The 12,508-nt window shown below is 32.7% G+C and overlaps 1 protein-coding gene across 1 annotated transcript; it reads left to right on the top strand.

The window, feature by feature from the left end:
- The first annotated feature begins 4,761 nt into the window (after positions 1-4,761).
- On the top strand, positions 4,762-11,517 carry LOC120339058 (uncharacterized). The gene is made up of 17 exons (XM_078115839.1): positions 4,762-4,921; positions 5,099-5,240; positions 5,580-5,665; positions 5,976-6,046; positions 6,281-6,411; positions 6,861-7,094; positions 7,314-7,463; positions 7,545-7,668; positions 7,920-8,082; positions 9,044-9,169; positions 9,376-9,477; positions 9,568-9,723; positions 9,815-9,977; positions 10,210-10,343; positions 10,429-10,573; positions 10,653-10,825; positions 11,063-11,517. Exons 1-17 carry the CDS (start codon positions 4,855-4,857, stop codon positions 11,143-11,145), a joined length of 2,250 nt encoding a protein of 749 aa, XP_077971965.1. The 5' UTR covers positions 4,762-4,854; the 3' UTR covers positions 11,146-11,517.
- Positions 11,518-12,508: the final 991 nt, after the last annotated feature.

Below are 12,508 nucleotides of genomic sequence, written 5' to 3'. Positions count from 1 at the left end.
AGTGTTCCGTGGTCGAAATAGTTTGGGAAACGCTGTATTAGAGCATTGCTCTATTGTTTAGTTTCTGAATTGCACCTGACGAAACATTAACTAAACTCGTTGCAGATCATCCATCTCTTTAAAACGGTTCCATTACATTTGAACCCACGTACATTTGAACCCACGACGATTGCACCTGCAGACTATTGCACCTATGAAAATTTTTGTTGTTTTACGGATATTTGAACCCATACTAACCCTAACCCATGGGTTTAGCACCCGCATATAGATTGAACCCGCGAATATACACATGGGTTCACATGCACGTGGGTTCAAATGTACGGTCACCCTTTAAAACACCCTGTACCATATATTATTTGTAATTAATTTTTCTTTCCAACTTAACATTTTTTTGTATTGCTGTGGGGGCTATGATGATGTGTAGGGGATTATTGTGACACTTGATAAATATACTATTAAGTTCTACTGTATTCTGGAAATAAAATTGATTATACATACTCAACAAGATTCTCCTATTTGCACCATTGAGACAATAGCGTAAACTACGTAATGCAGGGGTCGGCAACCTTTTGTCGCTCGCGGGCCCAAATTAAGGTTGCAAGTCATTGGCGTGCCGCGCATATTTATAGAAAGTTGAAAAACCGAACGGATGATAATTTTTATAATCAAATCAAGCAGTGATACATCTCTCGAATAGAATATAGATTTATTTCCTCATTGCATCTCATAAAATTTCATTTGAATATTTTCAGCGCCATTAAACCCTTTGCACTTAGCATCAACTTTCCTGCGTTTTGTTGCCATTTGCTTAATTATAATTACATTATATGCTCATTAAACGAGTAATTGTGAAATATATAGTTGTTAGGTTATAATATAATTTAGTCTAAAGGATATATTCGTCAAAACGGATGTTTTGTTACCATAATTTAGTGAAGCGTGCGGGCCGTATTATAGTTCTCCGCGGGCCGGATCCGGCCCGCGGGTCGTAGGTTGCGGACCCCTGACGTAATGCCCCCAGAAATGCGTGTTTTTGAGGATTGGTTTTAAAAATTTTAACTGCAAATATTAAATTGCATTGCACACACCTTGTATCCGGCTATGTAACCAACCATCAATAATCTTGTTGATATAAATCGATGGTCACGATTTCTAGTTTTTCGAATTTTGCTTTCTACAATTCTTCTACTGATCTGGCAACTGCGGGTATGATCTGAAAACATCCCCACTGTTTTCCTGGGTGGAGGAAGCCGTAATCGGCCAGGGGGTACGAAACCACCCTGCGACGGCGAGTCCAAACATACAATGAGATTCGGACCTGCAAGCGACGGCATGGTGATTAGAAGCGCAATGGCAAACATGTTTCTATGCTTAGCATGATGAACTAACTGTCGCCAATTTTCGAGTAAATACATAAATAGACACCATGAATAAGTGTGCAAAATTGTAGCACATATTCGGAACAATTCATTCGACGTTATTCCTAATCAGTAAAAAAAATCCTCAAAACGAAGTGTCCCCAATTAGGCAAAGCGGTGAAAACCTCTCAACTACACTATGAAATGTGTAATCTCAAAATTTTCGTGTAATGAATTTAACAATTCTTTCCAAAGTGTTTTCTTAATTAAGACAGTGAGGTAGGCGGGTGTTTTGGACTTGTGTATGACCCGTAATTCCGCCTCGGCAAACACTATTTTGGGGATTTTCCTATTGCATTTATATGAATTCCGTGTAATTGAAAGTTTACGTGATTAGATGTTAGTATTTATAAGTTAATCAAATTACGCTATTGACGACATTGTTTATGGAAATTAACGTTTCTCTTTCTAAACGCCCGTGTCGATAGCGTTTGGAATGTTTTCAAAATGTGTGACGTACGTTTAGCGAAATACTTTTTTTTATATTGTTTTGGTATTTTCCCACACAGTGTCAATTTTGCTTTGACTTACCTCAACAATTTTTCAACGATGAATACTGGTATTGATTCCAGTATTCAACGTGTAATTTTGAAGTGTCATTGTCACAAATTTGAAAAAAATGAGACAAAATTAATTTGTTCAAAAAAAATCTTGAATTTCTAGAATTTTTGAAACAAGTTTAGACAGGTATATTTTACGACTCATATTCGTAATTACGCGATGAACAATTGTGGTAAATTTGTGACAAAATCGATAGTTTCAGGGTTTGCTTTCTATGTAACTATATCTCTACAAAAAATGAGGCATGCGGGAGAATTTAACTAAATATATTTACGATCTTGTATTGCCACTATGGGTTTCTGTGGGAAAATACGCATATTTCCAATCCTATTTTGGCCGAAACATGAACGACATCAAGGTGTTGTCACCTTTCTCCCGTGTTTCGTAAACGAAACGACAGCTTAGCTTTCAGGGAAGTGCTTAATGCGTCTGAGAATCTTGTTGTTGGGTATATTTTCCTGTTTTGTGATGAAATGATTTTAATTCTGTTCACGTCCGTTATGCTAGTATCTTAAATACAACCGGTATTGATTCGTTTTGATTTTGTGGTGTTTTTATTTCAAAATCTTTATGTAAGACTATAGTGTCTTTCAGAAAAACATATAATTTGCAGTTTTTCATTCAATTATTCTTGAGTTCGGGTCTCTAGCCATGTTATATCAGCGCATTCTTAATAAAAAGTCGATTCACAGCAACATTGTTACAGAGTCTATCGTAGTATGCCGGTTTGACAGCAACATTGACTACTTGACAACTGATTGACTTCACAGCAAAATTTCTTTCACTTACGTTCGGGGAGCTTTTTTTTCAAAAATTCAAATGACATATAGTTCAATAAATTGGTTGTTGTACTATGTATTACCACAAATTCAATAAAATAAATAGAATTCATTTATAGGACAATGGAAATCTGAAAACGAAAATTACTAATGGGTTTCAAATAAGTAATACTGCTGATGGTCATTCGACACTATCTAATTTGGCATCTACAATGACCAGTTTGAGTCAAACAGAAGCAGATAAACAGTTTTGATTCGTATACAATCAATGACCGTATTTGGAAGTTTTGATCGTAGTATTGAGCTTAGTTATCGCTCTCATTTCATGAAAATATTGAGTTTTTCCTTGTTTACATATAATTGAATGATAATAGAATATTCCAGTCACTACAAAAGATAGATCGTATATGTAAATCCGAATACGGTCAAAATAAAATTCCATATTTTTCATACCCAAAATCGAGAACTTTCATCGAAACAACATTTCATGAATACGCAATGAACATGATGCATATCAGTTCGTTTTGTATGAATCAATCCTTAATATGCAGTTGAAACCGTATATATGTGACTAAAATAATTGTGTTTACATCATTTCGGGAAAAAATATGAAAATCAATATATACTAAATGTATTGTAACCGCACGGCATATTTGCTATGTCAAAACACGATTTATTATGAAATTATCATCTTCTTAAAATAGATTCTATTCCATATAGGGTAATTGAACTTGTTAATTAAAACGTGGAACTTTCACATCGTGACCTTTCACGCTTTCCGTTGAAAAGTTTGTTGCTAGTGATGATAACGAAAGGTTTATCAAGGACTACATATTGACCATAAATCAATTTCCTTCAATTTGGTGATTAATTTATTTATTTAATCTTATCTCTTCTGTAAAATACATATAATTTCATGAAATTGTGGAGTAAGATTGGTCATAAGACAACAATCATCCATAATTAAACAGTCATAAAGATATAATCATCAATTCTAAATTATGGCCATTGATGTGATCGAATGATATCAAGATGATGGGATCGTGGCAATTGGATGATGGTTTAAATATCACTTTGGGCAAGGATTGAACAGGAAAACATTATACAAAAGTATATTGGTATTTATATATAATAATAAATCATTGTCAAGTAACTTCAATATATATACATGTGATTTAAATATATTACAGTTTTAGGAATAGATGTATAGTATGTAAAAAGGGTATAAAATGTATAAAAAAAGGGCATATTGAATTCAATCGGAATCATTTATTTGAATTCAATTTTGAATCATTGCATTCACAGAGGCATAGCTATAAATTAACAGTTTTAGATTAGTTAAGATCGCAAAAAAGTATATACTCGGAGATAAGCGAAATGAAAAATTATAAACTAATTAGGTATTTAGGTAGGCTCACCATTAGTATATAATAAGTAGCAGCCATTACGGACCCGCCTTATACGTATGTATATTAAAAATTTCATGTTTCATTTGTGTTCCTATTCCGGTACACGTGCATACTTGGGGATTTTATTTACTACCAGTCAAATCCGCTGTCCATAGTACGGCAATATTTCTATTACGCGTCATATCATGATATTGATGATATCATATCCGAAAAAAAGATGCCGCCGGGAGTGACATTTCTTAGCGCAGTATTTATAAGCATGTAGACTAGGACCGGAGGCCAGAATAAGCGATTTGTTGCAATTGAGAGGTCAAGGACTTGAAGTTTTTTTGCAGCGTTAACTTTCTCTATAAGTTGTAATACTATAAAGCTTACTATAGCTTTGAAATGAAGCAGTCCAACATAGCATTTTCAAGTTTTTATATTGAATGAAATATTAGATTTAGAATGATTCCGTTTTGATATCGTTTTTATTGAAATAATTATTTTTAATCGCTAATTTATAAATAAATTTTGTTCTAAAAAGAGAAGTTCTAGTCGTAATTGATTTAAAATTTCAGTTAACGTATTGTTAACTGAATCATTTTTTAACCATTATAGTTATTTTTATTGTGCAGCATATTTTTTTCGAAGTGAAATACATATATATATATTTTAATTTATTGAAAATACTAACAGTAAACGACGATGGAAACTTTACGACTGACCGTAATTGCAATAATTCTCTCCATTGGTTATTGTCAATCAGATAAAGGTATGTTAGTTTTCATGCAATTCTACTTATACTAAACTAATATTAGGAAAATTAAATCATTTCATTCTAATGGATAGAAAACGAGTATTAATATTCTAAACAATATCATTAAATAGACACTGCTTGCATGATTTGTTCAAGGTTTTCAAAATTAACCAAATAAAAATATAATTTCAGAATGCATAAGCGGTGCAAGTTATTTGTATACTGGAAAACGATCATTGACAAAACTTGGCCATACTTGTCAAAGATGGGACACTGGTTTTCCTCATAAGGTGAAGAAAATCCCGCAAGATGGTGGTGATCATAATTATTGCAGGTATCTAAATTATAAGTATTTGATTTTAATTTAGTATCAAAACTAAATTACATAGCACCTTTATAAAACTAACTGAGGTCATTATAGACGGAAAGGCCAAGGAATATTTTTTACCGGAAATGCGCACAACTTCAAATGTTTCTCGGTACCGGGCTTTACGTATGGTGACGTAGGGCGTCGCTAAAAGTATTTGAATTTATGCGTGAATTAGACCACGTAGTTACGCATAATTTATTAAACATAAATGACGAAATAATAACTTTATAATAAAAGCTCTTCCCGTTTTTCTAGTGCAATATTTAGTAATGTAAGCTAATAATATTTGAACAATAAATTCAGAAATCCAGACAGAGATCCTAGAGGCACTTGGTGTTACACCACCGATCCTGCTGTTAGATGGGAATACTGTGACCTTCCTAAATGCGGTAAGTTATTGTATTGCGATTCCCATTACTACTTACAAATATCACCGTTCAGTCATAAAACGTTTCAAGTACAGGATTCATTATGAAATGCTTCGTCTAGACCTGACGCATATCAATATGAAGTGTTTTTACGTGTGGGTGGCGCTACACAACGTGGCCGTGATCTCCGTTTCAATCAGGTTTCAAACTGGTCCTATTATAAGATGAATCAAACTGATATGATTTTTTTAACATTGATGGAAAGGAAAATATTCATACAATTTTTTACTTATGATGTCTCTACTAAATAGTCTTCACTTTAATTTTACAGAAAGCAAAGTTTTAGTAGTATGGGCAGGATACAACGCGAAACAAAACAGTTCTATATTTGATCATGCAAAGGTTGGTGGATAACTTAAAAAAAAACTAAAAGTTGCGAGTTTCAAGTTCTTTAGGTAGCCATATCGACAGTTCATCAGAAATGAACATTTGTCAAAAATTTGAAATTACCGAAAAACTGTAGTTATTTAATAGACTGAAAAAAAATAAAATGGAAGTTTCAAATGGAAATTATATCCTATATATTTTTCACGTCATATCTTTTTTTCTAATATTTTTCTAATTTTGAATCTGTAGGCTGATCCAGAATATTCATCACAAAACAACGTACCGGCAGGTGGAATGCACGTTGAAGTTCACAAAAATTCTATTTTCAAGGCAGTAGAAACGGATGAGAAAGGAGAAAAAATCTTTTTCACAGACTTGAAGTGAGTCTAATAACCCATTTAATGTACTTATTCACAAAATACGTATAAATTACAAAATAATTTTGGTTCATTTCATAAGATCTATCAAAACGCCTGAAGCATTTTGTACCAGGCATTTATTTCTGTCTACATACCGTCTTGGCAATGAAGTCTATTATATTATTTGCTTTGTAATCATAACCTTTACTAATCTTGATCTTTCTCCCTTATTTTCTTATACAAAGCTTCATAGGAAATTTCTTATTGTTCGCCATCGCTCTTTTCTGTTATAAATGCTATCTTTAAATGTACACGAGAATAATAAAAAATAGATAAAAATTTCATTTATTGCTTGGTTATTTCCAACGTTTGGATAGAATTACACGAATCACTATCACAAGCGAGATCCTGCCACTGAGATAAAAAGTATAAAAAAAAAACGTCGCTGATATTCCTTTTTCGTTTTTCAGAGATAACTACTTTGGTATCATGGATGTCAAAAGTTCGGCAATCGAACGTCACTTGCAAGGAAAAGTGGGTGACATACACTCTATAGCACAGGATTATGTTACCAAAAATTTTTACTGGACAGATTGCAAAACAAAATCAGTGTGGGTTGCCGATAAGGATTTTAAAGCTCAATTTCCCATATACAACACAGAACCTTATAAGCCACAGGCTATAGCGGTTTTACAAAAACATAGGTGAGAAGCAAGTTTACATAAACTTTTGCAAGATATCATATGAACATTGTCATGCCACACAAGATTATATTTCTTAACAGAATTGTCTCGTATGATAATAACGCTTCAGGCATATCTTATGAACCCGCTCATACCTATGCTGTACACGTCAATGAGCTAAATCCTAAACCATAATTATTGTTTCATTATGAATATTTAACGCAATATACTTTTTAAAAGGAAATTGGTGTTTTCAACTTACGTCAGAAAAGATTCAAAGGTTTTCGACACACAAATTATCATGACTGATTTAGCTGGAAAAGATGCGAAAGTTCTATTTAGATACCCGGATGTTATCGAAGTTACGGGACTTGCAGCTGATGACGAACGGTACAGAATAACTTGCACATTTCATGCTATGTGCCCATGTTATGCCTCGCATCTATTATACATGCTTATGCTTTTCTACAGAATTTACTGGACAGATTATCTCGGTTACGCAAGCAAGATTCTCAGTTGTCGTTTCGATGGATCCGATAAAACAGAACATTACTTCCAAAAATCTTCCGAACTTCGGGATATAGCCGTCCACGAAGTATGATTTTATGATATTTGTGTTTTACATCTATACATCGTCCAAAATCGAACTTGGAATAAATCAGATATTCACGTAGAAATGATGAAAAAAAAATCTTGCTGCTTGCAACTTTGTAATATCTTTCCAAATCACAAGGCTAACCAAGTAGCTTTTTTCAAGTGAGGATATAGGATACGGAACATTTTGAACAATCCTTAAATCTGATATTAAGGATTTAAATTATATTTATTATATTTTCTGTGTTTCAGGATTACATATATGTTTCTGATTCTCAAAAACGATACAATTATTTTGATTACATTCGTTATCATGTTCAAATTTTGAGGAAAGGAACAAATCAAATCTTCACATTTAGCAGACCGGATTTACCGCATGGGATTGCTATATTAGCAGATAAGAGTTCACCAGAAAGTAAGATAAATTCGTTTTGATCGATGCATTATTTTTAGACATTTCTGTTGGAATAAAAGAGTAATATTAAATCGAATTTCCATCGGTATCTAAAAATAAGTCACGAGCTGAGAAAAAACTAAAATCTATAACTTACGTTTGTAATTGTTAGTTCGGAGCTTGCCATGCATGAATAATTACTAGAAGGTATGCAGGCAGGCCTACATACAAATTGAATACGTATACCATAGCAACTACTTTTCAGACAGAATTATATTGTGACAGTCGTATCCAAACCGCACGCGGACATTAATGATATACGTCAACCAATTTTTGGACACGAAATGTACATTTGGAAAGTTTTGTTATTATGTTGTCGTTGTTCTTGTTGGTATTTTTGGACACGTTTAGTGGACATAACGATCGTTTCAATATTATGTTGTTATTGTTATTATTTGTCTCCATTTTTAAAAAAATCGCTTTTTTTTCGAATACTGGACCAATTGCTTTGAAATTTTCAGTGGTTAAAGACAAAATTTTTCTCCAGAAGGCTATTACTTTTTTTTCGCTATGACGTCATCAAAATTATTGCCATTGGGTGGCGCTACGTGTCCATATATTTGAGCATAGCTCACTTGTTCTTCGTATTGTTATGAAAAAATCTCTTTTCTCATCAAGTACTGGACCAATTGCTTTGGCATTTTTAGTGGTTAGAGATTGTATTTTTCGTTAGATGGCTATTATATTTATTTATTTCAAAAATTTCTATGAAATTCGTTTTTTGTGTGTAATGACGTCATTAAGGAATTTAAGGCGCCTTGTGACGGTTTCGGTAGTCTACTGTGACAGATTGCATGTCCGTTATACTTCGATTTAGCCTTCGTGTCTATGATTACGAGAAACGCACCTTTGTTTTAATTAAATTGTTATTTTATTTAATTAAAATTCTTCATATAAATTTGTATGGCGTCTATTGTTTCAGGAACTTTGGAATCGAACATATGCGAGAAAACGTGTGGTGGCATTTGTCTTCCAAATCAAAAAGGTTTCAAATGCGTGTGTTCTCCAGGTTATAAATTGCAACCGAAAACTGGAAAATGTGTTCCAAGTAAGTCAATACTTATTTCCTAGTTCAACAACAGAAGAGCTGCCTTTCTTGTTTATTTTGTGTTGTTTTGACACATAACATACACAGCTGTATTTGTGGATTAGTTTCTCTATATTGGTCTTGATAAACATGCGCCAAAGGCTGAAGGCGAAAAATGTATTAAAATTGTTATTCGAGGCGCTGACGATTTTACAAACTGCTTTCAGATATTGTCAATGATGAATATTTGCTGGCACTCGACGATGCCTCGGGTGAAGTATATCAGATTCCTTTATCTTCAAAAGGAGAGTTCAGTGTTGTTCATTTCGGTGAGTTGAAGTGTTCTATTTTATACCTTGCTTTAATAATATTTTATCCAAAAAAAATAGTTTTTTTGACATATTTTTTTCAATTTTTAGGTAAAACAAACCATATCAGCACCATGACCACAGATGTTTCCACCGGCACGGTTTATATGTATGATTCTGATACATCGGACTTCAAAATGGGAAGAGTTAGATTTGCGTTACTTAATAAAGATGCTAAACCTCTAGGATCTTCAGTAACGGGAAAAGGTAAGTAGGCTATTGCATGAATTTTCTTGAATCGTTTTATATGTTTTTTTCCGATTCTAAACTTCTACGGATTTATTTCTCTGATTTACAGTGAAAGATATAAAGTTGGATCCTGTCACAAAAGACATCTTTTATGTTAATGAGAACAACGATATTGCCTTTATGAATAGATATGGGAAAAACAAAAAAGTTATCGTTGAAAATAAAGAAACGAACTCAGACGTGAAAGCGCTTGCGGTAGATTCCAAACAAAAGTACGTCACAATGTTTTTAATGTATATTTAAAACATCTTTTCCAATAGCAAATTTCATATACCGGTATATATACAGATAGCACAATTATTTCATAGAAAGTGTAATTCATTGTAATTCAATAATCATAAACAATGAAAATATGTCAGTTACAAATGTAATATTTCGAATTATGCAAAAATATAAAAAAATATAGGGCTTTGTTCCTTAAGATAAACATTTAGTTTTTTTCAGAATGATTTACTGGACCGACACCATGGGAGAACAGGGATCAGGTAAAGTAATTCGCTGCAGATTTGATGGAAGTGGAAAGCAAGTTGTGCTCGATAATCTTAACTTACCATATGGAATCGACATCGATTATGAAAGTACGAATATTTTTATGTTTATTATAATCGGATTTACCTTCAGAATTAGTACAAGACCGCATACAAATAACACTTTTTTGTTTAGGAAACAAGCTATACGTGATGGATTCCAAAGACGGTTCTATATACGAAATTCCTTTGATGAAACTCATTGCACCAGTTCCACTTAAAAAATACAAACGGAACGACCTCATGGACTATTTATATTCAGAGAAATACTTTTTGACAAAGTAATTTTTTTTTTTATCTTTTACATGAATATAATGGTACATTGTATTAGAAGTTACAATATAACTTTTCAAATTTTAGATTGAAAGTTCATAGAGGATTCGCTTATATTTCTGATGAAAGGAAATTACATCTTTTGCGATACAAACTTGGCGCGACTGGGCCAAAGGCTTTGGTCAACTTTGGGCCTTCAGTTTTCTTTAAAGCGTCCAGCTTGTCTGTCTACAGTAGATCATTTACCAGAAAATATATCAGTGAGTATATATAACACATTATAGGCTATATTTCCCTAAAACATGATATGTATTATAATACATATACACGTTTGAAAGTCAGTTGATTCATGACCTAACAGAGAGTGTGGTATGTATCAAGTAATATGGCGTGACATGCAAAAGATTTTAATATAATAAAATCGCAACTATTTTACCTATGCCACCTTCATATGCCTCATTTATAATATTTTATATAACTATTTTATTTTTATTTAGAACGTCTTCCAAATCCGTGCTTGCGAAAGAAATGCAAGTCTTCGTGCTTGGCGTTATCAAAGAAGAAAGCAAGTTGCATATAAAAGGCAGAAGCAAATGGATCTTAACGAAAAATTCAAATTTCAGTGATTTAGAATTATATTTAGATTTAATCCGTCAGACAATTTTTGTCGGATATTACTTTATTTTTTCAATATCGCAACTGTGTAGTCATTGGAATTATATTACCAATATTATTGTTGTTATTGATATTATTATTTTCTTTCATAGTTATTATTTTATTTTTGTTTCAATACATAAATTAAAATGACGTCAAACCAGTATTATGGGTTGAATACATATATCGTTACCTCTAATGTAAAACTGAATTTAATTTTCATCAATGATTAGCGATATATATGCGAAAAAGGGATTCTTTAATAATATTAACATTACGCTTTCTTCGTCAATCGTGAGGAAATTTTTACAAATAGACGTGACGAATATGTCTATAGATTATACCATTTTATGAACTATGTAAGTTTTTTTGCTGATAATAGTCTGTTATTCAGATGGAGTGCGTTGGAATAATCCGTAAACAATTGTTAGTGATTTCGACTTTTGTTTTAGCCGTCGATTCATCTAGTTATTTGTTTTGTTTGGGAGTCGATAATCTTACACCGCTTTACGTGTACTAATATGAATGCAAATTTCGCAATTATGGTGTCATGTATAGTATAACGACTTTTAAACGAGTATTATATAGCGTCAATATTTGTCGTACAAAATACCAAAAACGGTGATCGTTATCTTGACATTATCTCTATTCCGGGGCGGTTTTGCTGTCCTGTATTTACATTCCTCAGAAAACTTTATACACAATTTCGCATATAATACGGATTAGGCACACGAGAAATCTTAGACTTCGCTTTACCAGGTAAAACCGTTATTCAATACAAGTTTCACCGCAAACTCGTAAACATTGATAAAAAACACGAACAAACTAAGTAGAGGCGATTATTAGCTTGAGAACTATACCACACGACAAAATATGAAAATAAATATAGATAATTTCAGAGCGCAAGCTTCATGAACACCCGAAGTATTCGGGAATACGTTGTCAAAATGTCCAATGTCATTCATGTTATTATTCCTAACTGTGATATGTGTGATTCGTCATACTTTCGAATCCCGTGTTGTTTTCTAGAAACTCCAGAATTTATCGTAATATTGCCATGACCACCAAGTCAATTTTCACAAATACAGACATAACATTACGAAAAATAAAGCAGCTATGACATAACGCTGACAATACGAATCGCCTATATTTATAACTAGATGAAAATACGAATCAAGTATATTTTCTGAACATAATCATCATGTGTAAATTTAGAATGTGATTTTTTGGGATAAATTCAATAAGCAAAACGTTTTTAAAAGAAAGAGCCCGATTATCGAATAAGTGAA

This window comes from Styela clava, chromosome 9 (genome assembly GCF_964204865.1).
Source record: "Styela clava chromosome 9, kaStyClav1.hap1.2, whole genome shotgun sequence".
Lineage (NCBI taxonomy): Eukaryota > Metazoa > Chordata > Ascidiacea > Stolidobranchia > Styelidae > Styela > Styela clava.
This window is presented reverse-complemented; position numbering and strand designations above follow the sequence as displayed.